This window comes from Amborella trichopoda, chromosome 5 (genome assembly GCF_054954075.1).
Source record: "Amborella trichopoda isolate Santa Cruz 75 chromosome 5, AtrichopodaSantaCruz75HAP2 v2.0, whole genome shotgun sequence".
Taxonomy (NCBI): Eukaryota; Viridiplantae; Streptophyta; class Magnoliopsida; order Amborellales; family Amborellaceae; genus Amborella; species Amborella trichopoda.
This window is the reverse complement of record NC_142340.1, coordinates 40,098,242-40,124,632: the sequence shown is the minus strand read 5'-3', so window position 1 is coordinate 40,124,632 and position 26,391 is coordinate 40,098,242. Positions and strand designations below refer to the sequence as shown.

Genomic DNA, 26,391 nt, shown 5'->3' with positions numbered 1-26,391 from the left:
GAAGGTGAAAGTAAAACACAATATGGGCCCCAACCATGAAAGTATACACAAAGAACCAACTTAAACATGGGAATTAAGGGTTCTAACAAGCCTTTACCACAGAGATGGTGCAGCAAAATCAAATCCTCAATTGCATTAAATCAATGTTTCTCTTTCGTGCCCCTCAGCAATCTCTATCAGCAGCCCTTGTCACGCATACTCTCTCACATCAGAAAGTTCAGGCCCTAGGGTATCGAAAAGAAATCCTCCTAAACTACACCCAACTAGAACCTCCATACCTTTAAAGCTTTATCATAAGAACTAGAGAGACTTACCTCTCATCTTGTGCTCGTTTTCTGCCTTGCCTTCTCAATAAGAGGCTTTAACTGCTTCTTCTCGGCCAATATCTTCAAGAAATTGAACAGGAAGGGAATGTAATTATGCTTCCTCCTTATGTTTTCAGTCTTCCACTTCTTGAACTTCTCCTCCTCCATCAATATCTTCTCAGTCACACTCTCGATACCCAAGGTCACATCTGCAAGAGATTTCTTTAGCCCTTCAATCACACCAGTTTGGGTACTCAAATCTGTTCTCCCCCCCGATCTCTCCGGTTGAGCAGCCGCAAGCTGCTGAGTGATATACTCTCTCCTCTTTTGGAGCTCTTTAACTTCGGTTGTGTAAATCTCTTTCCTATTCTTTATGATAGCCATAAGGTTAAACCTAATCTCATTTTTTGAATACTTCTCTATGCGTTCTTGAATCACTGGTTGAACCATTTGAAGCCACTCCAAACCATCTCTTCCTCCAGGGCACTTTCCAAGGCTAATGGGGCCTTCTTTTAATCCATCGAGTTCATAAAGGACCCCATCAACAGGCAGATAGCTTATGAAATGGTACACATCGTCATCTTTTTCAGCAGGTCTTTGGTCATCGGCCACAAAGGGCTCAGGCCGAGCAAAACTGTTGTGAGCTGTGCGAATTGCTTCGCTATTGTTAATGGCCAATCCTTTTAGCTCAGGCGGGAAATTCTTCGTAAATTCCTTTAACATCGAGAGCTCAGGACCAATGTCAATTTCTGGGCAGTTCAGTAAGATAGCAAGAATTGCCTGGGTTGCACAAGCATTGTTGATTACCTGTAAACATTATTGGCAAATTAGACCATGAAAGTGAGATCATAACGGGAAAATATTGACATCAGTACCTTAAACTCCTGCATAATCATGCGGGTAGCATGCAAACTCGAAATAAGTAAAAGGACCAAAAAATCCTTTTAAATATAATTTACCTCCAGTTTACCTTTTCTCCCTTATTTTCTGATCTCTTGAATACCAGATCAGAGTTAAAATAGTCATTTTAGGGAGAAAAAAGTGAGCCCAGGTACTGTTGCCATCTGGGCCACCTGTATGATCTATGCAGGCAATTACATGCTCTCTCGTTATGTTCAGAGGCACAAGACCAATTTACCTGGCTGGCAAAAAATAAATTTGGGCTGTGATCTTTAATTACAAGTCTTTGATCTGTATCTCCTGGCCTCCATTTGAAAAGGAATATCAGACCATACACAGGCCTGTAATGTCACTACCAATATCATGCATCAAAGAGTTTCAATTGCCAAAGCGATGGGGAAGTAGTAAATTGAAGTCTGTTCAAGATATAGGTGTACCTAAGACAGTTGAGGGAATCCAGATCTAAGGAGTAAAGCTCTTCAACCTGTTGAGTACCAAGTAGCACAAATCAGACGCAGGATTAGTAGAAGACCATAGAGTGATAATGTGTTAGAACTCCTGATCAAAAATATGTCAAATGGTAAAAAGTTAACTAGCCAAAAACATAGAAAAAAGTCCAAGAGGAAAGAAAAATAAAATTTCTAGACCAGATCCAAACATCCCAAACTTTCATGTAACTGTCCAAACACACCTTTCAATGCATTAGCATTACATGCACCTAATTCAATTATCCCAGCACGGTTTCAAAAACGCTAGGCGGCCGGCCCGGCGCCCAATGCCCAGGCGGGCGCCCAAAACCTCGGGTGGCCTGTAGTACAAATTTTTAAGATATATACATATATTTGTTGTCCAAACGCACATATATGCATATATTTGTGTCAATTTTGTATGTATTGCATTTGAAAATATTGTAAGATACGTTTTTATATACAAACATATGACATATCGCATGTTGAGAATAAACTAGTTCAAAATTTCAAAATTCAAATCATACGAAAATAATTTAAATGAGAATAAAAGTTTAGGAAAAATTTTTAATCCACAAAAAATAATTTCGATTCTCAGAAAAGGTGTAGCAAAGAGATTGAGGTCTTTTTTTTAAAAAAGAAAAAAAAAAAACTTTTGGGGGTTAAAAAATAACCCCCATAACATATTTATACTATCTTGGGGTCAAAATGAAGCCTTCTGCCCTTTTGGGCAACTTAAAAAACGGAAAAGGGCCCACTACACTGGGCACCCGCCCAGGTACATCCGCCCATCTTGGGCTGCTAAGTGTCGAGCGGTCCGGTTTTAGAATCCTTGAATTATCCTAGAGAATGGAAAACCTCTGGTTATGTTCGAGGCTTCAGGAACCTAGACTCAAACCATAAAAGTTTCCATCAGAATGCAGGCATTCTCAAAACTATAGTCAAATAACCAACAATTTTTTCCATAGGTGCGGGAACCTGGGGGTAAGGTGACGGTCCCACCTCAGGAACTTGTTCCAGCGGTTCCCATAAGGGAACTTAGAGGGAACTCGGTTTGGAGAAATAGGGATCTCGCTCCCTATAAAATGGAATCTCCATCTACATACTCATTGGATCCCTCCAAGGAGAGGAGCTATACTTTTCATTGAACTACTGCTCCTCTCCTTGGTAGTATAGTCGTATATATTTATGTCTTTAGTATATGTTAAATTGTAGTGCATCTCACATTGTGATATACTAGAATTATAGTATTAAAAAACTATAGTTTAATATCATAGTAAGCCAATTTATAATATATTATTAAATTGTATTATTATATTAAATTGGAGTATTATAACTATGGTATTGGTAATAAACTGAGGTGTGTGATAATGGTTCGAGTAGACATTGATCGTAATTTTATCATATACTACTAATTGATTTTGTTTTATGTATAGTGGAACTTAGATCCCTCCAAGCCAAAACCTCAATTCCAGTGAAATGGGACCACACTCCCAAGTATCCTAGGATCTAGTTCCTTAACTGGTTGAATGTATGGACAGTGATCCTAACCCCAGCAAGCTTCTACCCTATGGCATTTCAGAGTTACCTGAACTGATCTCGCTATCGAACCCACTTCTGCCTCCAACAACTATTACTTTTTCAATAATTATCTGTCCCAGAGGCTGCCATCTCCATTAGGACTAATCCTCTCACACTACAAAATCAGATCGCTTTCCAGCTAACCTTCTAACTTCTATTAAGTTTGGTTCCATACCAAATAATGTTGTACACCATTATTAATCTATATTGATGCAATGAACGTAATTGGACATTCAAACTGTGGCTTGTGGACTTATCACTGTACTCTTGGACATTCCTACCTCAGAACTCCTCTCTAAGATGGAAATGTCCAGGAGTACAGTTATCACGAAACCACTTGGAATCTATAATGAGTTGGCATCACAACAAGGACCTGATGTGAGATCCAGATGAAGTTTCAACTAAGCATTTATGTCCTCTATATTTATTATTGAGCTTGAGAATTGAACCCCCACAACCATCAATCCCTTTAGAAGAAGAAGAACCACCCCAATCATTTGAAGGTCTAAACAAAGTACTCCATATGATGCTTTACACTAAAGTTTTTGCTGGTCTTCTTGCTACAGGCCAACTCAGAAATTGAAATGGGCGCAAAATGAAAGGTTATCCAGCAAATTGATACTACGTTTCCAGTGCAAAAGATTTATTCTCCAAACCAAGTCAACAATTCGAATATCCAATTAAGAATCTGATATTCATAACATGCACAAAACAAACTGTAGTGAAGATCTCTTCAAGGAGGAAGGTATCGAGCCATTTTACTAAACATATTTATATAGAAACGCTTAAACCACAAACCGCCTTCTTAGGGTAGGTCCGCAGTAGGAAGTTTCGCCACATGTTCACTACTAGGTAAAAGAGAGTAAAAAGTAATGTTACATCTCGGACATAAATTATATTTTAACCGTACCTGAACTCAAATCATAATCACGTAAAACTCTGAATCTTCATAACAAATATCCCTTAGAAAATTCATAGTCCATGCCAAATCCATAGTTGATGTAGATGCAAGTAGAAAGAAAATAAACAAACTAGAAAAATAACAATAAAAATAAATTGATGAAAGAATATACCCCCTCTCTAGTCTGCAAGTGAGTCCACCCTAAATGCTAAGAAATTTGACCCTATCTAGATCTACAAGGCCTACATGAAGTTGCAAATGGAAAAAATTACCAAAAAGGGATAGGGTGATCATTTCCTCCTCCCTCTTAAATAAATGAAGTGGGGCATCCAGGCTCTGCTTTAAGCGCCCTACTCCACGACCTTAACGACCTAAGGAGTCATAAGAAAAAAAATATATGAATAAAAATGAAAAAGCAAAAAGAAGAAATGAGTTCAGCCAACCCAGTAGGAGATTGAAGGACTAGGAGGCTGAGAGTTCCAAGTTTGAAGGGAAGCAATTCAAGAAAGAAAGATTCAACAGGAATTCAGTAAACTTTGTCAAGGAAGTGTAGGATATCAAACAAGGGCAAGGAAAATCTAAATATAACCAAGATTGGAACCTCCATGCCCTATGGAGAGGGAAGGATGATCGAGTTCTTATTTGTTTCTTGGGCGAAGTGCCGCAATAAGAAGAAAACACCAATGACTCGACTCTTCTCCTCCTTTGTCCCTTCAAAAGTTGTTAAAAAAAAAGGTTTGTGGATAGAAAATCTAAAAGAAACCCGCCAACCCGGAGCGTTGGAAAAAAGGCCATCGGGATGACCACTTGAAAGGGACCTTGGGATCGATAAAAAAATATATATATCTCTTTTTGTCTCTTCTCCAATATCCTTAGAAATTCTTCTCAACTTCTGAAGAGAAGTCAAAATGGTGTCAGAAAGAGAAAGAAATTTGAAAGCATCAGTCTAGGTAAACTTGAGGGCTCTCAACTATTTGAACTTCAAATGAGTGGTGGTGGATAAACGAAATTGGAAGTACAAGGAGATTCTAAGCACTCAGGAGCAATATCATGTACTATCCAAAACATTGGCTTGCTCAAAAACTTTAGAAAACTCTCCCTTGAGTTGTGATACAAGAGCCAAGATTGGAAAATGAGGGAGTACTTCACGAACCCTCGTCCTGAAAGGTCCAAAGCAAAGGCTAGGCAAGCTCATATTCGAAAAGAAACTCCATGCTAGCATGAGCCTAAACTACTTACCAACCTGTTTTCAAAATTCTCTCTTTTAAAAAACTTTCCCCTATGTGTCAGTGATTTTTAAAAAAATATTAATTTCTTTCTTAAAATCATATGTCCAGGCACTTGGTACTGTTTTCAAAAAATCCTATTTGTTTAAAAAATTGCTAAAAATATTTTCCAAAACGAAGGAGTTGGACAAGCCCATACATGATGTTTCCGTGTTTGCACCTTCTCTGAAAGTCGTGAAGCATAGGCTGAAATCCTTAGATAAACACGATATTTTAGGAAGAACAACCCATAGTTTGCCAAAACCTCAACCTGAACCAGTGGTTCTTAAGAATTTAGAATCAAAAGGTGGAAAGAAATTCAATTAGTCAGAAATTCACCACCAATCATTTCTTCTTCAAATTTCAAATCCCATTCAATTGAAAACCATGCACAAATGTAAATGTCTAAAGCCGAAGATGACTACACTAGCGTCCTAGGTAGCAATGGGGTGACCTCAATAAGAAGAAGTCACCGGCTCAAAGATAGCACAGTTTCTACTAACTGTCACTTCGGATCCCGGTTGTCAAAGACCTCTCCCCACCACTCCCTCAAAGATAACGTAGCGCCAATTCAATAACTTACAGATCAGAATATCCATCAGTGTACCCCCTTGGTACTTGCCCTTCAAAAGAATGACCCCATTTCTTTCCATCATGTCTCTGGTGACTGCTTTGCCATTCACTTGTGTCCCAGGTGAAATGGCAAAGAGGCAACTGTAGACAACCCCTAAAAATTCTGGCTATTAGGATTCCCAGAATTTCTAAGAGGCGTGTCTACAACCCCAAAAATATCTTTTTACAAGTCTCAACACAAATTTTTCCCTCTATTTTTCTCATCCAAAATTTATATATTTATTGAAGAAAAACCCAAAAACCTAATTTTCTCCTTAGGAACCTAACCACAATTATGTCATGGCCCTTCATCTATTTACCATTTAACTTCCAAATACACCCCTCAATTTTGTACAACAAAAAAGGCATGAAATTTGAGACACTTCGAAAGAAACATTGATTAGATAAGAATATCTCTTGGGTACATGAATTCTTTAAAAAATGTTTCAATTGCAATAAGGTAGAAAGCAGTGATTCAAAAAGCGGACCGCCTAGCGCCTAGGCAGTCCAGAAGGCTTGGGCGTATCGCCCAGGCCTAGGCAACCAATCTGGGCGGTACGGAACCAACCTAGGCGGCTGCCCAGGGCCTGCGCCTTGCTAAAGAGGTGCGGAACCCGCATAGGCGGCCGCCCCACCCATAGGCGGAAATTTGTTTTTGTCAAAGTTGATAAAAATTGATCAAAACATCACCCATTGATATTAGACTTAATTTTTGGTGTTTTATAAATCTATTGACGAGTTTTTTAAAAGATTTTGAGCCCTTAGAAGCATATTTGACTCGACATCCTTTTTGGATTCGACTGGGCCGCCTAGGTTCTGGGCGCCCGCCTAGGACCCGCCTAGCGCTTTTTGAAACAATGGTAGTAAGAGTGTGAGTGAATATTATAACCTTAGAGGTATGTAGGAAGAGCTAAACCTAAATTAACCTATTTCTTGTGGTGTTGAATTACAGAGGAAGCAACATGAAGAATTCAGACTTGCCAGATTTTAATCGGATCTAAATCCCGAGCATAGTTACCGAGAACGGGAGCAAGAGCGCGGAGCGAGTCTAGCTCAAAGTTCCTTAGGCGGCACAGTGAGCTCCATAGATGGTTTGGGCATGGGAGCAAGTTCCATGACTTCTAGTGAGTGCATTGTCGTCTGGACGGGACCGGGATCCGTACCAAAAAGGATCGCGTTGTGTCGCTCCTAGGATAGGGGTTCCAGAGTTACGAACGTGTTGTGTTGTTCCTAGAATCGGGGTTTCGGTAGTTCACTAATTCTGTATATTGTAAATTGGGAGCGAGTTATATTAGATAGCATGTTTAACTCTTTCCAAATCCACAATTCCAAGGTATCAATGCAGTAAAAAATCATGGCATTGAGATTGCCATTGAATTTTTAATGTCATTGGAGCATTATTTCATACCGAATTCAATGAAAAACCTTATTGTGATGCATTGGAGCATGATTTCACACCAAATTCAATAAACAACATTATTGTGGTATACAGTGCACCACTACACCTTAATTATACAATATCCTTCTTCAAACCGGCACTCCTAAGCAAGATTTACCCTTCTCAAGTCTATACTATTGACATTCAGGATAGGCTAGATTTCCCATTTCGACTAAGTTTGTAATCTACTATTGAGCACGTGTATTGTGCTCATGCACGAGCATATTGTGCATTACTCCCAAAGTCAAAAGGCGAAAAACAGCACACTAGGTTGATTGTTTTAGGCTAAAATTTTGGGAACCTATAGCAATTGCTAGATGATTTGAGGCACGAATAAAATAAACTTTGTAGGTGTAGCTTGCTCCATGGTATAGGATACTCGAAACCTACTATGATAGAATCATGGTTCCAAATGAGATTGGAGCAATGATCTTGGGCATGTCGATCTAGATCCCACTTGCTAGGAAACTCGTTCCCAAATAATAGGAATCGAGTTCCCATAACTCCAGATGCGAGATTCAAATACACAAGGAAGCGTCTGGAATAGAGATCCGGTCACTCGGAGCGCACGATCAAGTTTACGGGGCAAAAGCGGACCCCCACATGGGCACTCCCAGTACCTATGATCCCGAGTACCATACTGTTAGTGGACAGATTTTGGTAAGCAGTGAGCTATCGTCCCTCAATACCGTTTATGCATGCATTCAACGTGTCAATGTATCTACCACTCCTACGCCTTCTTCGAACACAATTGTCAATGATGGATTAGCACTTAATACATTTGTGGGAAGAGGTGATAAAGGCAGAGGTTGGGAATGTGGTCGTGACTTAGGAAGAGGCAATGGTAGAGGTAATCGAGGCAGGCATCGTTGAACCTGAAAGTGTATGCATTATGGGTATAGAAATCATATGGTTGATAAGTGTTGAGATAAAGTTGGCAAACCTGCTTGAGCAAATCAGGTTAGTTACAAATATGAGAGTGACGATGCTTATCTGAATGAATCCAGTGACCATCAACAACAGCCAAATTTTGTTGGAGACTATGTTGTACTTTCAAGAGAAGAATATAAAAAAATTGTTAAACAAGTACAGCAGCCTATTTTCCATCCTTCCACTTCCATTGCCTCCCTTGCTACCTAGGTTACCTCTGTGCTTTTTGAATCTCAAAAGCCTACTCCTTGGGTAATTAACTCGAGAGCTGACAATGACACGATTGGTGAGTCCATTGTTTTGGTATTTCTAGATCCATGTATTTCATGATTCCTCTGTTATTTTGGCTAATGAATCGTTATCTAGTGCATCCAAACAAGGTTCAATTATGCCTACTTCCTTTTCCGTGTCCTAGGTGCTATATGCTCCAAACTTTCATTCCATTTGTTGTATGAGTAAATCAACCAAATCTCCCCACTGCCAAGTAACTTTTTTATGCATCTTGTGTCTTTCAAAGGACAGAGTAAGATTGGTGGCAGGTATGAATCAGATGGCTATACTATTTGGATCATAGCATGATTGGTGCTGCTCTTCACTCTGCTGCTTCCCCCTTCTTATGGCATGGTCAGCTAGGGCATCCTTCTCTCACTAACTTGAAGTTGTTAGCCCCTTTAGACCATCCTCCTCTCTATAACTTGAAGTTGTTAGCCCCTTCTTTAGAGTTTGTGTCTACTTTGAGTGTGAGGCTTGTCGATTACGCAAGTATCATACGATGTCATTTCGTCCTAGAATTAATAAATGGAGACGTATTCTGTTTATACTTGTTCATTCCAATATATGTCATCTTATTAAACTACAAAGTTTGTCTGATCATAGATATTTTGTGACTTCCACATATGATTATTCAAGAACAACACGGTTATATTTAATAAAAGAGAGATCTAAGATATTATCCATTTTTTATTTTTTTTTAAAATGAGATCCAAACTCAATTCAATAGGAATGTTGGTGTTTTACATGTAATAATGCTCTACTAATATCTTTCCAGAGAATTTCTAAATTATTTTGCTCAAAATAAAATTTTACATCAAACTTTTTGTGCATATATTCCTCGTTAGAATGGGGTTACTGAAAGGAACAATCAGCATTTTCTTGAAATAACCTGCACTCTTTTAATTAATATACATGTTCCAATAGTTTATTAGGAAGATGCCTTGCTGACCTCATGCTATTTAACTAAAGTTTATTGGGAAGATGCCTTACTGACCTCATGCTATTGAACTAATCATATGCCCTCTTTAGTTTAGACTGGAAAAACACCACAATATGTTCTCTTATCTGATACTCCGTTCTTTGTTATTCCTTGAGTCTTTGGTGTTGTTTGCATTGTCCATGTTTTAGGCACTGGAATGATTATTTAGATACTCGAGTTGTCGAATGTGTTTCCCTATGGTATTGAGTATTGACACTCCCAAAAAGGTTATCGTTGCTATCATCCTGGTTTATGAAATAAATTTGTTTGTGCTAATGTTACCTTTTTAAAAAATACTCCTATTTTTTAGAAGAGGGTTGTATGCTTGATATAAATTACAAATTTCTTTTATAGATGCTCTGGAAGAAGTCTCAAAGTCCTCAACTTCTATAGTTCATGTTCCTGTTTTTATTAATACTTCGTCTTCACCTCAGCTACGTGGCCCTGCTTGCACCTATTATTCTACACATCATGATGAACTCAGAAGCAGCCCATAAATATTAACACGAGAAGGAAGGTGAGGATGGACACCCTCCACCGACTCAAGCAGCCACTCAAACATTATCTTCGCCAACAGATCACTTCTTGGTTCACCACGCATTGTGTTTAGTGAAAATAATCTATTGCCATTCGTGAGGTATAAGGTCATGTACTCAACATTCCATCATTGTTCATTTTGTTTCCTTTACAAATTTGTCTCCATTATATCGAAGCTTTGCATTAGCTATGTTATCCTTTCATGTTAGTTTTATCTGTCAATGTTTCAACCAAACTCTGTTTTTGAAAATTTCTGCTAGTCTACCGATATAGTGTACACCCCTAGTCCACCTTAAGGCTCACCTTTTGTTTTAATCTTTTTCTCCTATGGTGATGTGGGGTCTTTCTGTTATGTTTTATAATGCCTTGACACACAGCATAGGACGTGTAAGCTTCATATCACATTTAATGTGAGTGCTCTTTTTCTTTCTAAGCTTGTCATGATGATGCATACCATCATCATTTATCCATTTAAACACTCCTTTTGGTTTCTCTCTTAAGTTTTTTCTTCTTGGAAAATCATATGGCTTCTCACTCCGCACACCAAAATGCATTCATGCCCATTTCGTGCATGATGATCCTCTTCATACTCTGTTGATTTTATGATACGAGGTCATCTAGTACATGATGATTTGGGAAGGAATTTAACAGGTTACTTTCTTGTAACTTTGTTTTGTGCAGGAACTTTTCAGGATCTTTTATTGTATTATCTATTGAAAGATACAATTAAACCTATTCTCGATTTTTTCTGGATCTTTTCTTGTATCATCTATTGATAGATACAAGTCCACATATTCATGTGTTTCATACCCAATCAAAGTCTTTTAGACATTATTACTAATTCGAAGCAGTATTAGTTTCTTAAGCTGCACTAAGTAAGAGAGACATTTGTTGTTACATCGAATTATGGTTTCCAATCGATGTTTAATGGTACCGATTGGAAGACATATTCCAATCGATGTTTATTGGTACTGATTGGAAGACATCAGTTTTCATTGTTGGCGGGTTTAGGCAAGTCACTTGAGCATGCAACTCAAAGAATCAAAAACAGTAAAATTGATCTGGTAGTATCCTAGGGCTGTACCAGCCGGAACCGAATGCATCTCAGATTTTTGCGGAGTCGAGGGCATTTAATACTTCAAAGAAAGTGAGTTCTCTGTACCTCCAGATCCTAAACCTTTCGTCTTCCTAAACCTTGTTAGCAAATTTCAGTGAGGTCCCAAATTTACGGGACTCAACAAAAAACCCAACATTTCAATCTCTAAGTCTTATGAGGAAGCACTTTTTCATACTGGGTGAAGGAAAACAATGGAAACGGAAATGGATGCACTCAACCGGAACGATACATGGCAGCTCGCTTAGTTGATAGCTGGAAAAATGAATATTACCTGTCAGTGGGTTTATGCAATAAAATATCAGTCTGATAGCACTGTTGAGAGATTAAAAGCCAGAATGGTTGCCAAGGATACACCCAAACTAATGGCATTGATTACTCTGAAAGTTTTGCTCTAAGCTTATATGTACAACAACAAACAAGGGCTGACCACCGTTGCAGCTTGATGACAAGAATGCCTTCCTCCATGATTATTTACAAAAAATGTATATGGATCAACCATCAAGGTTTGTTGCTCAAAGGGAGTCAGACAAGGTATGCAAGTTGAAGAAAGTCATTACGGTCTGAAGTAGTTCCCACGTGCATGGTTTGAGAAATTTAGTGAAATTGTTGCGGCATATGGATGTCAACGCATCTATGCAGAGCATTAGGTGTTTATTTGGAAAGAGGACTCCAAGATAATTGTCTTAGTTGTTTATGTTCATAATATTGTCATTACAGACAATGATCAAGAAGGAATCAATCATTTAAAGTGAGATCTAAAAATTGTGTCAGCAAGGGTATTTTCTAAAAATTGATCAGACAATGTGTCAGCAAGGGTATTTTCTAAAAATTGAAGTAGCCACATCAAAACATGGCATTAGCTTGTCTCAGAAAAAGTACATTACTTATTTGCTGACAAAAATTGGAATGTTAGTTCCACGTGCTTTTAGTGAAAAAATTAAAAGAAATGAATCCCTTTTGTTTGGTCAAAACCTCACCTCGATTCAAAACCCAAAAATTATGAACAAAGCTTGTATCAAATCTCTCCCTATCATAGGGATTCTAGATCTAGATTTTTCAGAGCAGCAGTCCAACATTCCAAGGTAGATTGCGATGGGATAAGGAATTTTCAGGCGATGATTGAATCAACACCAGCCAATGAAGCCTTAGCAATAGGATTCATTGACGGCAACTGAAAAAAGGAGTTTCGAAAGGAAAAATACTTGGAGAAGCCAAGGTTAGGGTTTCTAAACTTAATTTTATTAAGTTATTGACAAGAAATTTGAAATTTTTTTTTTTTTGAGAACAGTTAACTGACAAGAAATTTGAAATTACTAATTTCAAAAGGATTGACAAGTGAAGGCAGGGTTACGAATTTGAAAGAAATCTTTTATATTATTTTTTTCCTCATTTTTTTTTCTTTCTTTTTTTTTTTTTTTTATTTATCAGGCCTTTTCCCTATTTTCTTTGCTTTTTCAGGCCATCTTTGAACTCTGCGCCAACTCAGGCAAGTTAGCTTGTTCTCGCTTGAGTAACTCAATCCAGCCAGCAATTGAGTTCCTTGGCCAAGTTGATTTTTCAAGCGCTTTTCTCCACAAAATCCATTGCCCTATTTCTACACCATCAACTTCCCACGCCCTAATAACATAGCAACCTCCTTTTGAATTCCATAAACATATCCTTAAGCCCTCAGAGCCCAATTTGGCCTCGATCTCAGATTGTTCCCTTCAAACCCAGCCAACTACAGATTTCCAGGAATATTGACCTCCATTAAACCTTTAATTCAGTTCCTAAATGTTCCCACCAAATCCATCACCTATTTCTATGCCATCAAATTAACCCTTCCCACGCCCTACTAACATAGCCACCTCCTTTCCAAATCCATAATACATATCCTTAAGCCATCAAAAGCCCAATTTGGCCTCAATTCACTTTGTTCCCTTCAAACCCATCCATCGCCCTAGCTGCACCTGCAGATTTCCAGTAATATTGACCTCCATTAAAAACTTTAAATGCAATTTCTAAATGTTCCCCAAACCATTTTTCCCTAACCCTAACTCCTTCCCGACTGTCGTAAACTTCAAATCATCCTCATGCATTCAATGCCAGAACAGCAACTTTCATTACAGTCAAACCTTAGACCCAAATAACCAAAACCCAAACCTTAGTATCCATAAAACCCAGAATTCCTAACCCTTCGTAAGCCCTCCAATCATGTTACACTCATGCAGTGTTCGAAAATTTGGCCGACCAGCCGCCTAGGCGACCAGTCGCCTAAAATGCCTAGGCGGAACCTAGGCGGCTTGCATCCAGGTGGCCTCGTAGGCGCCGCCTAGACACAAGTTACCGAGGGTGGAAAAATGCCCTCGGCTACGGTCAAAATAGTAATTTCCCACCCCCCCTAAAAGGGGGGAGGGGAAAGGGTTTGGGGGGACATTCTAAACCCCCCAAACCAAATCCGTGCCATCTAGAGGGAGAAAAACTCCCCAAAAACCTCCATTTTGTGATTTTATCGAAGGGGGTGAGGCTTGTATTAGGTTGCCTCCTTATACTATAGAAGTAAGACGCACCTTTAAAATTTACTTAGAGATGTTGTTTGAGCGCTGGAAGCCTTATGATGGCTTCAAAATCTCTTTTTATTGTCAGTTATAAATTTTAAAATTTTAAAAATGGTATATATCAAGCAGATCAAGAAATACTTAAAAATCTTGAAAATAGACGGTCTAAATAACTTCCTAGAAGATGCACTATTTTTGGACTTGGAATTCTTTTTCTTCTTCATGTCCATTCATCTCAAGGTCGAGATGATCAGTTGGAGGGTTCTCCTCTGCCGGAACATGCTCCAATGTAGGACTTTTGTGGTGCACCTTACTTCAACAGTACAAGGTTGCGACCTTATATAAACTTTATCGAAAGATCAATAAATTTTCGATTTTTTCAATTTCTTTCGAAATCAAAGGCAATGCTTCATGGAAGTTTTCGGAGGTTCTAGTGGTCAATTGTGAGGACTTTCGGCAACCGAATAGACAAGGTTTGGGCACATTATTTTCATTTTGATATTCTTAGAGCATTATGCCATTATGATATTTGAATAAGGGTTTTAAGTTTTTTTGCTATAACGTATTATGTTTTGAATCATTTGATTATTTTTTTTTTTAACTTTCATGTCTTTTTAGGATATATTTACATGTTTGTAGTTGAAAGATTGATTTTTTTTGTGATTAATTGATTATTAACTCGTTTGGACGATGAAATTTGTCCTATATCGAATTCATTTATGAATACAATGTGTGATGTTTTGATATCCTATTAGTTTTGTTTCACTTTTTTGATATTTTTACATATTTGTAGAGGGCACATTTACCGATTTGGATTTATATTTTGTGATATTAATAAATGATAATTATATTATAACTTCTATCTTAATTAATAGTCCCTACCCATCTAGGTGACCAGGCCCCAAAACTCCTAGGCGGGCGCCTACGCCTTTTTTAACATTGCACTCGTGTAGGAGCCTAGCCCTAGTGATTCTACATCATTCCTTTTAGTGGTATTGCACAAGCATGGCTAACCATCAGTTCTGGCCTCCTTCACAGCCTACACCTCATGTGTGTGCATCCTATAGGAAAGACTATGCATACATTATAAGAAATGAACCCCGAGAAAGAGTAACATATGATCTCTATAGTGGTTAACAAAGTTTCAGTGAATTTACCTGCAACCCTTTTACTTGCATTTGCTGAATTAGTTCAGTAAAAACACCTACAGATGCAAGCAAAGATATTATTAGAACCAACACACAAAACACTACATGCAACGACATCATAAAGTTTGCAAAGTACCAAGTCCCATCAATATATACTAATCACCACTGCAGAAATGAGAAAACATTTCTCAGATGAGTATTAGACCATATTGAATCTGCAATATATGCCCAAATAACCACTGCAAGCATATAAAAGATGAAGAACAAGAAGTATTTGTTTTTACATTTGTGATTACATCCTAAGCAAAATAGTGATGCAACATGTGAATAGTTGAAGTCCTAAACAAGTATCTAAGAGTAGCTTGGGACTAAAAATGGCATCTAAAGTTTCAAATGAAACCAAGAAATGCATAAGGGACACACCTATTTATGCTTCAGAGAAGGAATGGTTCTAAATTAACTGATGCAATTCTCATGTCCACAATTGGTTTTCCTTAGCAAAACTTGTACTTGTCATAAACAGTGAACAAAAATTCGGCCACCTAGCCGCCTAGGCAGCCTAGCCGACAAACTGCCTAGGCAGTGGGGTTTGGGCAGGCGCCTAGGAGGGCTCAAGGCGGGTGCTTAGGCTGTCAAGGCACCCACCTAGTGCCATCGCTTAAAAAAATTCAAATCCACCAAATCAAAAAATAAAGCATGGTACTGCCCTTCTCTCTCTCTATCTCTCTCTCGGACAATGTGCTCGCTCTACATATGAAAAGTAAAACGAAGATGGACTCTAAGTGTTCGATGCGCAGTCTCTCTCTCTCACACACACATACACAAAGATACACATGGACCAATATGCTCCCTCTTTACATGTAAGAAGAAGAAAAAAGAAGAAAATGACATTCAAGTGTTTGATGCAAGGTCTCTCTCTCTCTCTCTCTCTCTCTCTCTCTCAACATATCCACCATGTGTTCGAGACCTCTCTGTCACAAATACAAATCCAAAAGAAAAAAAAGAGGATGATCTTTAAGAATTTCATGCGAGACCTCATGCACACACATAAGTGTGCATGCACATACATACACTAAACACATACACACATTCATAAAACACACACATACAAAACAACATGTGGCCCCTACCCAACTCCCTTCCCTTAGGGCCGCTCAGGTATCTAGGCGGCCGCCTTGGTGCCTAAGCGGCCCAAACCCCTGTCCCCCTAGGTGGCCCAGACCCCTGGCTGCCTAGGCGGCCGCATCCGCCTTTTTGAACCTTGGTCATAAATTATGTGCGTGAAAATGAATACTACTTTTTATTATTAAGATGACAATACCACTCTAATGCAGATTACAGAGACATGAAGAATTTTGTTGATCTTCCAGGTGGCCTAACTTTTCTTTGCTAAGCTAGGTGCTCTATCTTCTAAATTATTATATGAAACATTCCGATTACCTCAGTTCGCTATCTTCTGCTTCGAGATTTATTTCCCACTTTCCAAACAAATAAAAGGCGACATTTTAAGGAGGGTAACAAAAGAAAAGGAAAAAGGTTTTATAACACCTAGGTTTTATGATAAAAAGTAAATCCACACCTTAAAAAGCTGCCAGAAAAAGTAGTTTCCGTGCCTGAATTAGCAAACCATTTTTCAACCTCTTCCTTTGACATGTGAATATTCCTATGGAAGTAATACTATTAGTTGATGCATAATGCCCAGATGGTGAAACAGATTGTTTCATACAGTCCTCAACTAAAATAATAGTTAAGATGAGAGTTAACCAGTGTTCAAAAAAGCGGACCGCCCAATACCTAGGCGATCCAGAAGGCCTGGGCGATGTGCCCAGGCCTAGGCAGACAAATTGGGTGGTAGTCCCTAAGGGCGGAAATTTTTCTTTGTTTTAGTTGTATTAATTTTTTTTGAAATATAAAAAGTTTGAAGGATGGGTTTTAGGTTAATTTCAAACCTAAACCCACAAGAACTCATTTTAGAGAGAAAGAAACCTCAAGAACACTAAATTTTGTGACTTTCATTGGATCGAAGTGTTTCTCAAAGTTATGAAAAACGGATCCAAACATCACCCAGGTAGATTTGATTTAGTTTTGGAGTTTTATAATCCTACTTGAGGGTGTCTTTTATTATTTTAGCACCAAAAAACATCTCAGAGGCAGGAGTTTGGAGTTTGGAGTTTGGAGTTCGAGCAATCAAAGTAAGTGCACAAATTTATTTTTTAGATTTTGCTTGTTTTATTTTGAGATGTCTACTTCAAGATCTAGTCGAAGTGGAGATCCGGGTTGGAAATATAGATATAACCCGAATCCAAATTGGCCAAAATTGCATTAGATGCAATTTTTATAAAAATATAAGAAAGGGGGCATAAACCGGTTTAAGAAACATCTTGCCGGTATTAAAGGGGATGTTGCACCTTGTAAAAATGTTCATGAAGGTATCAGAGAGGAGATTAAGCAATATATGAGTTTTGTAAAACAAAAACACGAACAAAATCCTTGTCATTTGAATAGATCAATTCTACTACTTCTAGAAGAAGTGATCCGGGTTGGAAGTATGATTCTAACTCAAAATCAAACGATAAAAATTGTATAAGGTGTAATTTTTGTGAAAAAGATACCAATGGGGGGTATTAACCGATTCAAGAAACACCTTGCTGGTATTAAAGGGAATGTTGCTTCTCGTAAAAAAGTTCCTAAAGCTATTCAGGATGAGATTAGACAACTTCTAAAATAAAAAGAACCAAAAAATGATGAAAATGATCCTTGTGCTATGGAAATATCTTCTCCAGGTTCTTCTAGAAGTGGTGATCTGGGTTGGAAGTATGGTTATAACCCAAATCCGAATGACAAAAATCGTATTAAATGTAATTATTGTGGAAATGATACTAATGGGGGGAATTTACCAGTTTAAAAAATAACTTGCCGGTATTAAGGGGGATGTTGCCCCGTGTAAAAATGTTCTTGAGGCTACCGGGGAGGAAATTATACAATATTTGAGTTCAAGGAAGCACAAAAAGATAGAAAAGGGTAGAGCAGCCAAGACTCCTAGGGCTTCATCTGCACATACTAGTAAGAGGGAGGTAGAAAAAGTGGAGGAAGAAGTAGATTCAGAAAAAAAAGAGGAGGACGAGCATTATATTGAAGAGGGAGATGACTCTGATGATGGTGGCCTCAATTCTGATGCACATGATGAAACTTACCCTATTCCTTTTGATGATGACTGAAGACTCTTGGTGTTGAGTATTGAGTGTTGACTCTTGTGTTGAGTCTTGAGTGTTGACTATTGTGTCCTAGACTGTATATTTTCTGAATTTCTCAATATTTTATTTTTCTTATTTTTAGTTTCTAGTTCTACTTTCTAGTTTCTAGTTCTACTATCTAACTTTTGTGTGTACAGTCTACAGTGTATCAAACTATCAGTGTATGCTTGTATCGTTTTACTGTTTTAGCATTGTATGAAAATATGGATTATGTTCTTATGGACTATCAAAATTCTCTTCTTGACTTCTATCTTTTTTAAAAAAAACTAGGATTATGGTCTTATGGATTATCAAAATTCTTATGGATTATGGTTTTATGGATTATCAAAATTCTTATGGATTAATCATTATCAGTCATCACTCGTCAGTTATTTTTTTTTTTTAACTGGCCCGCCTAGGCGCTGAGCGGCTTGGACCCCATGGCCGCCTGGGTGCCACTTAGCGCTTTTTTAAACTATGGAGTCGACCAAGGCAAACAAGGCCAACTCAGCTAGGGACCATGCATTGATTCAAAAAGTGGTCCGCCCAATACCAAAATGAGATGGGGGGCCTGGGCGGACCAACAAGGCAAGTTGTCCCTGGGTGCCTGCCTAGGGACCTTAGGCGCCCGCCTAGTACCCGCCTAAGTGGGTGCCTAGGGTACCTGAGCCGGTGCCTAGGGGATTGCACCCGACTAGGTGAAAAAATACCCATCAGGTGGGGTATTTTTGGTTTTTTTTTTTTTTGTTTGGATTATAAAAAATGCATGAATATGCATACTTTGTAAAAAAAAATATGTACTCAAAACAGGGTTACTTGACACCATTTGCCCCCTTTTGAACCTAAGCCGCCTAGGTTCTAAGAGATTGACTAGGTTCGGAGCAACCGCCCCAGGCGTTGGGCAGCCTAGACCCCCCCGGTCGCCTAGGTGTGCCCAAGCGTTTTTTGGAATACTGGGACCATGTCAAATTGCAAGCATAATCCATTGTTCTAATATTTTCTTAAAATATAACTCGCAAAGGTAAATATAGAAATATGTTTATATATATAATCATCGTCTATGATGCCCACAAATTTTTGTCTACCCTAAGTAGCAACATATCAACCAGGCCTAGAAAGCTCATGTCAACATCAAGATATGGAAAGCCACAAACAAACAAAAAGTTTGCCAAAGCCAAGGATAAGGTAAAAATTAAGCAAGAGGGAGGTTACAGCCCAAACCAACAATTATCAACACTAAACTGCTCTACCAATTGACATCCAAGTGACAACCTCAAGTGATAACTCCACCAAATAGAAGTAAAGGAGAGAACAATTCAAAAGTTAAATCCGAGAGAGAAAAAAAGACAGTGTGTAGAACAAGGAAACCCTTTGAAATGGCTCGTTGCTTCTCAAAAGCTAAGGTTTTGATTTCCATGCAATAGAAACACAAACATCTAGCCATAAACCTTATACCAACAAAGACAAGAAATGTAAAAGCATATGTAAGCAAAAAAACCAAAACAAAAAACAGAACAAACAAATGATGAAATATTCTATCTTGGTGGTTACCAACACAGTTCAATACATGAGCCTGATCCATTCCGAAGAAGGCATCAAATCAAAATCACAAAATTTCTAGCATAGTTACCACTAGGACAAATAGCATATAAATGTAAAACAATAAATTGTTCCATGTGCATCAAACATCAATAACAGCAACTTAAGGTCAATGAACTTCAATGAGTGCCTGAGTGGAATGTTCATCTAATTTTTAATTACAGAAGAAAGACATAGTCAACATGCAACTCATCCTGGTTTTATAATAAAAACAAATGAAAAGAAGGTTCCGGAAATAAAATAAAGTACAATGTTTCACCATCATTCAAACTGACCTGGATCAGACTCAATTGTACACCAAGACATTTTTGAAATATCTGCAGAAGTTGAATATGGATAGAAGGTCACAAGTTGTTTCTGCTTATAAGGCAAATCAATACAATAACAAGAAATTTCGGCAAAAGTAGTTTCCAGTCTATAGGAATAGCAACCTCAGAAGACAAATGTTAAACATATATATATATATATATATATATATATATATATATATATATATATATATATATATATATATATATATATATATATATATATATATATATATATATATATAGTAATTGTAATCAATATAGAACTGCATATTAATTATCTTAAACTGTATGTAGAAGTGGCCAATATATGATTGCTGTATGTTTGATGCATGTTATAAGCTCAATGTATGCATATGTAAGTATATTACTTTCCACTTGATAGAAGTACAACCTGTAACAACGTGTTTATTTAATGCACATACCATGACACACGTTGCCTTTGAAATTTGAGACTACAAAAGCTAGTTTGCTCATGGGAAAAACTATGAGCAGAAAGCCCAAAGAATCCTTAAAAAAAGGAAAAAAAAAAAAGAAAAAAACGAATACGAATTTGTAAATCACCATTGACAATGTATGCTGAATGAAAACACGAATTTGAATATCAAATCCCAAAAGCTAACAAATGCGTGTTTAATTTCTTCCAAGAGAGAGTTAACCAAAACCATAAATTTACAAGGACAAAAAAAGGATTATATGAATTAGAGAAAAATTATTGTCGTGTTAGCATTCTTATTGACATATGCTCATATCGTAATCAGAGATATTTGTGCTTGACCACAAATCATATTAATGAGGCATGGCACTTGCAAAAATGGATCCAAAGTTTTGTATATATACATTATCTCCTCATACAGAAGTGTCATTACTACAGTGGTTTTGGATTGGTTGATGCATTGGAAGATTGACCAAAAATTGCTTATTATTACTTCAGATAATGCAACATATAATGAAGCTATGGTGTCAATGTCAAAAGACTATATTAGAATTCACCACTTGCTCTTGAAGATAAAATGTTTTATGTGCGTTGTTGTGCTCATTTCTTGAACCTTATTGTGCAAGACGAGTTACAAATATTAGACATGGTGCTTCACAAAATCCAAGATAGTATTGAGTCTATTAAGGCATCACAAGCAAGGAAGAGAGGTTTAATGAAACAATCAACCTACTTAGAATTGAAAGTATATATATATATATATATATGAGTAATGATCCTATGAAACCCTCCCACACCCATGTGTGCAGAACCCCCAAAGATCACCATTAAATTCGGCACAGATCTCTAGAAAAGTTATCATATGAGTGTTGGATTTGACTTTTCTAGAGATCTGCGTCAAATTTAATGGTGATCCTTTGAGGTCCTACACACATGGGTGTGGGAGGGTCACATAGGATTATTACTATATATATATATATATATATATATATATATATATATATATATACACACACACACATATACATATATATATATATAGGAAAATGCTGAAATTAGCCCAATAGCTCATATGAACATATGAGTCCATATGAGTCCAAAGGTCCATATTGAATCTGGGCCGATCTGATGGTTACGACCTCATTTCGTATTTGAATTTAAATTTTTATTCTACGAATCCAAATAATTTGAAACTTTAGACGTGTAATCTTCAAAAATAAGAGAATCTAATAAAAATATCAAAAAAATAATTTGCAAGAAATAAATTGTCCAAAATACCCCTGAAGCATTTTGGGGGTATTTTGATCAATTTATTTTTTACGAATTATTTTTTAAATATTTTTATTAGGTGCGCCTTGATGAGAAGAATGGACGCCTAAAATTTCAAGTTATTTCAATTCGTAGAAAAACAATTAAAATTTAAACATGAAATGAGGTTGTGACTGTCAAATCGACCCAGATTCAATCTGAGTTCTTGGATTCATATGTTCATATGAGTTAGTGGGCTAATCGCAGTGAGGTTTGCATTAGATTGCAACCTTGAACAATCAAAGTAAGGCGACTTTGTCATAAGATGCATTTTTGGTATCAAAAATTTTTCGGATGACCCGAGACTTTATTTTCATCTCTACTCATAAAATTCTAAACTCCAAAAATGGTTCAAATCTAGCAGATCCATAAATGCATGAAAATCTTGAAAATCGACGGTCCAGATAATGTGTTGCAAGATGTATTATTTTTTGGAACTTGAAATCTTTTTTTCTCTCTTTAATATCCATACAACTCGATGTCAAGATGATCAACTTAGATGGTTTTCCGACGTCAAAATAGCCTTTTCCGATGGATTTTTGAGATGCACCTTAATTCTACAATTCAAGGTGTCAAGCTTACATAAACTTTTTCCTTTTATTGGACCCAAAAGAATACATATTTTTTTATATTCCAACGTACCATGATAGTATCACACATTCTGAGGCATCACTAGCTTTTGTTGTCTTCAATTTCAAAAGCAAGGTGTATAATGGTACATATATGAAAAGCCATGTGTATCATGGTAACACATATTAAAAGCAAGATGCACCATGGAACGCTTTTGGAAAGTGAAAAATCAGGTGCTACCAAGTTGGACAATGATTCACCTTGTGCAAAGCAATAAAATGTGGCTTTTGACTAAGGCAATCTCTAATATTTTATATGTCAAGTTCCACTGAGTAGGTATATCGAAAACATATGGTTTTTTGCTTTCAATTATAAGTAGGTTGATTTTATCAACCTTTCATGTCTCAATTGTGACATCTAAACATCCTTGATATTATCTTAGATTTTCTAAACCATATCTCTTATCAATGATCCATCTTGCACAATAATGTTCAAAATATGAGCACAAAATGGCACATGAAACAACTTACCTTCAAGAGCAAGTGATGAAATCCATGATAATTATCTTTCGAGGGTTGATGTTGTGATATATATGTTTTGTCAATCTTCCAACGCATTAACAGATTCAAGATCACCATAACAATGCAACTCCTATACGAGTAGATGGTACATATGCAAAACTTAGGTTTTGTTTTGTCAAGTGTCATGCCTCATCAATAAAATGAGCAATCATGCATAAATACCCTTGACTAGAACATGAAAACCATATGTAAATGGTGAGGCCAACACGATTAGGAATTTTCTTGCAACTCCTATATGAGGAGATGGTACATATGCGAAACTTAGGTTTCGTTTTTTCAAGTGTCATGCCTCATCAATAAAATGAGCAATCATGCATAAATACCCCTGACTACAACATGAAAACCATATGTAACTGGTGAGGCCAACACGATTAGGAATTTTCTTTAACTCCCCATATAATCTCTGTTTCTACTCGTAAATTTCCATGATATGTGCTTTTATTGTACCACTAAAAACCAGTACCACAAGAAACTGTCTTAGATAATGGTTGAAGATTACTCACATAAGTTATAAAGCCCATGTGTTCCACAATTGGAAAAGGTGTATTCATGTAGGATGATCATTTTGCAAGATCATTCCTCTCTTGATCACATCTAAAATTCATTAAACCCCCTTCCCCTTTCTTCAAAGATGCTACTAGTAGTTTTTGGCTTGAAGCTACATGCACTCACTTTTGTTAGTGTCGACCTTTCCTTTTATTTGGGGGACATATTTTGAGGCGAAACATGCATCTACACCGAGTATACGTCCTTAAAAATCTCCTAAAGGACATTTCCCTCTCAAAACCAAGGTATGCAAAACTGTGTTTGTATACCACAGGATCCAAACGACCCATAAATGTTCATGGTCTAAAATCTGCATTGCTTTCAGGTCGAAACAACAACTTTCTTGAAACCATCTTAAACCCACAAGAAACCTTCTTAAAAAATGGTCGAAGATTACTCCCTGAAGTCCTAAAGCCCATGTGTTCCACAATTGAAAAAGGATATTCATGTAGGATGATCATTTTTGCAAGATCATTCCTACTTCTTTCTTGGTCAAATTTAAAATTACTAAACCCCTTTCCCCTTCCTTCAAAGATGCTACTATTTTTTTTTTCGCCTGAAGCTACATTCACTCGCTTTTGTGAATGTTGACTTTTTTTATTTAGGGTATACATGTTTTGTCGGGAAATGTGATCCACAACAACTGAGTATAGGCCCCTAGAAGTCTCCCAAATGTCATTTCCCTCTCAAAACTGGGGTATGCAAAACCTGAGTTACTTCAGTTAGCATAACCTATGATCCAAATGACCTATCAATGTTCATGGTCTGAAATGTACATGGCTTTCAGGTAAAACAACCTAAAAACTAATGCAGTGATTAAAGATGCAAAACAAGAACCAAAATAAACAGCAGGATTGAAATAATAGAATTTAAAGGTCAATTCCAAATACAAACAAAATGAAAAAAATCATGAGCTATTGTAAACCAAAACAAGCTGAAATCAAATTTCAGCTCACATGTCAATCAAAGACAAAAAAGAAAAATAAATAAATAAATAAACTAGAACAAAGAAGTTAGGAATATATACCACCCAAACCCTAGTTATATAACCAAACCACTTTCAAGACCTCAACCAACACCTAAAGGCAAAGATAAGTTCAGATAACCAAAAAGTCGAACCCTAATTCTGTTAAAGATACCAGGCAAACGATGAGAAAAGGCAAAATCAACAATTTATGCCGTAAAATATCCAAGACACTCAAGTTTCTAGAGGGAGAGTTACCTGCAATGGAACACCTGCAGCGAGAGAAAGCTCCGCTAGGGTTTGAGAGTGCTCACAAATCCGTGAGGCCTTCTGAGATTTCGTGAGAGAGAGAAAGAGACGGTCGTTGGTGCTTCCAGTGTCCAGATGCAGAGGGTCACGGGGCCATGGACTGATTAACAAAGCGCACCGCTAAAAGTCTCTCTCGCTCTAAGCTCCTCTTTGCTATCAGATTGTCTCTCTCTAAACTCCTCTCTCCGATTCTCTCTCTAAACTCATCTCTTTCTCTCTCTCTCTCGTCCGCGCACATTTGTTATTGGGTGTAGTTTGGCGTATGGATGTATCCGGAGCTGTAGAGGTAAGGTCCACCTTCAAATTATATGGTGGTATATAATTTTGATGGCGTATGGATGTATCCGGAGCTCTAGAGGTAAGGTCCACCTTCAAATTATATGGTGGTATATAATTTTGATGTAACACGTTCATAGTATCTCAAAATCTATTTTTATATTTAATTATAAAATTTTAAATTTAAAAAATAATTAAAATCAAATAAATCTATAAACATATGGAAATCTTGAAAATAGACGATGTAGATAATATGTTATAAAATGTATTATTTCTGATACTTAAAATCTTTTTATTTTTTATAATCATACATCTCGATGTCAAAATGATAAATCAAAGTGTTTTTTAACATTAAAATTACCTTTTCCGATGGATATTTGAGGGACATCCATAGTTCTACATTATAAGGTAGCATCCTTATATAAACTTTTTCCTTTGTTATTTATTCACTAATTTTCACATCTAAAAAAAGTTTTAATAAGGTTACAACCTTATTGCAAAGTTACAGTTGCAACTTTTCTTCACCGTCCAATAAAATGGACGGTGGATATTTAAAAAGAGAGGAGAGACGAAAACTGGAAAACAGAAAGCCCCAATTGTCATTTTCAATTTCCCTCCAAATTCTCTCTCTATCCTCTTGGACATCTCTCTCGTCATCATCATCAAAACCTCTTACCAAATTCTCTCTTTCTTCTTGGACGACTCTCTCTCTCCATCGAGTTCATCGCAACACCCTTTAGTGCGAAGTACAAAGAGGTTCATCACTACAGAGGGAAAGAACCCTTTAGAGAGAGAGGTACAAAGAGAAGATGGAAGGAGTGCATTAGGGTTAGGATTAGAAAAGGCCCTAACACTTTAGAGAGAGAAGGCTGAGAGAGGGTTTACAGAGAGAAGATTGAGAGAAACAGGAGGAGGATAGGGAATAAAAGTAGAGACAAAGAGACGTATAAAGATAAAAGATTGAATGAGACCATTAAGGCTCGGATTAGAAATGGTCATTTGAGCATTTGTTGCCATTCAAAATTAGCCCAATTCAAAAAGTAATTGCAAAGCTCAAAAAAAGTTCAATTACTCTCTCTGCTGGCATTTGCTACCATTCGAAACCTTTGCAACCATTGCAATTCCAGCACTTCAATCAAGCTGTCTCTCTATTGTGGGTTTTAGAGTTCGAAATCCAGAATAATCTCTCTAGGTTTTTTTTTTGCCCTAATGAATAATTTTTTTCCCTAATTAGCTATTTTGGTGCATATGAGTTACTTTTTTTTTCTTCT

The 26,391-nt window shown here is 37.1% G+C and overlaps 1 protein-coding gene and 1 long non-coding RNA gene across 4 annotated transcripts; one reads left to right on the top strand and one right to left on the bottom strand.

The window, feature by feature from the left end:
• On the bottom strand, positions 1-25,084 carry LOC18425036 (ubiquitin carboxyl-terminal hydrolase 2). Of its 3 annotated transcripts, none has more exons than XM_088867883.1 (7): positions 24,794-25,084; positions 20,098-20,139; positions 15,000-15,046; positions 4,427-4,525; positions 1,643-1,689; positions 1,444-1,557; positions 1-1,112 (listed from the first exon to the last, which is right to left on the bottom strand). In XM_088867883.1, exon 7 carries the CDS (start codon positions 1,026-1,028, stop codon positions 318-320), a length of 711 nt encoding a protein of 236 aa, XP_088724009.1. In that variant the 5' UTR covers positions 1,029-1,112; positions 1,444-1,557; positions 1,643-1,689; positions 4,427-4,525; positions 15,000-15,046; positions 20,098-20,139; positions 24,794-25,084; the 3' UTR covers positions 1-317. The 3 variants fall into 3 exon arrangements, with proteins under 3 accessions (XP_088724009.1, XP_088724008.1, XP_011629213.1); XM_088867882.1 differs by having other exon boundaries at positions 1,444-1,546; XM_011630911.3 differs by lacking the exon at positions 4,427-4,525 and having other exon boundaries at positions 1,444-1,546.
• LOC148782092 (uncharacterized) lies at positions 10,034-12,054 on the top strand. The gene is made up of 2 exons (XR_016056289.1): positions 10,034-10,295; positions 10,870-12,054. It is a non-coding gene; the product is annotated as an uncharacterized LOC148782092 (long non-coding RNA).
• Positions 25,085-26,391: the final 1,307 nt, after the last annotated feature.

Bases quoted from the DNA above. Each gene is read 5' to 3' on its own strand.
- LOC18425036 (XM_011630911.3), bottom strand. From the start codon at position 20,128: ATGTCTTGGTGTACAATTGAGTCTGATCCAG. The intron at 1,690-14,999 runs GTAAATTCACTG...GGTACTCAACAG, and splicing joins TGCAAGTAAAAGGGTTGCAG to GTTGAAGAGCTTTACTCCTT. The intron at 1,113-1,443 runs GTAAATTGGTCT...TAATGTTTACAG, and splicing joins ATTTATTTTTTGCCAGCCAG to GTAATCAACAATGCTTGTGC.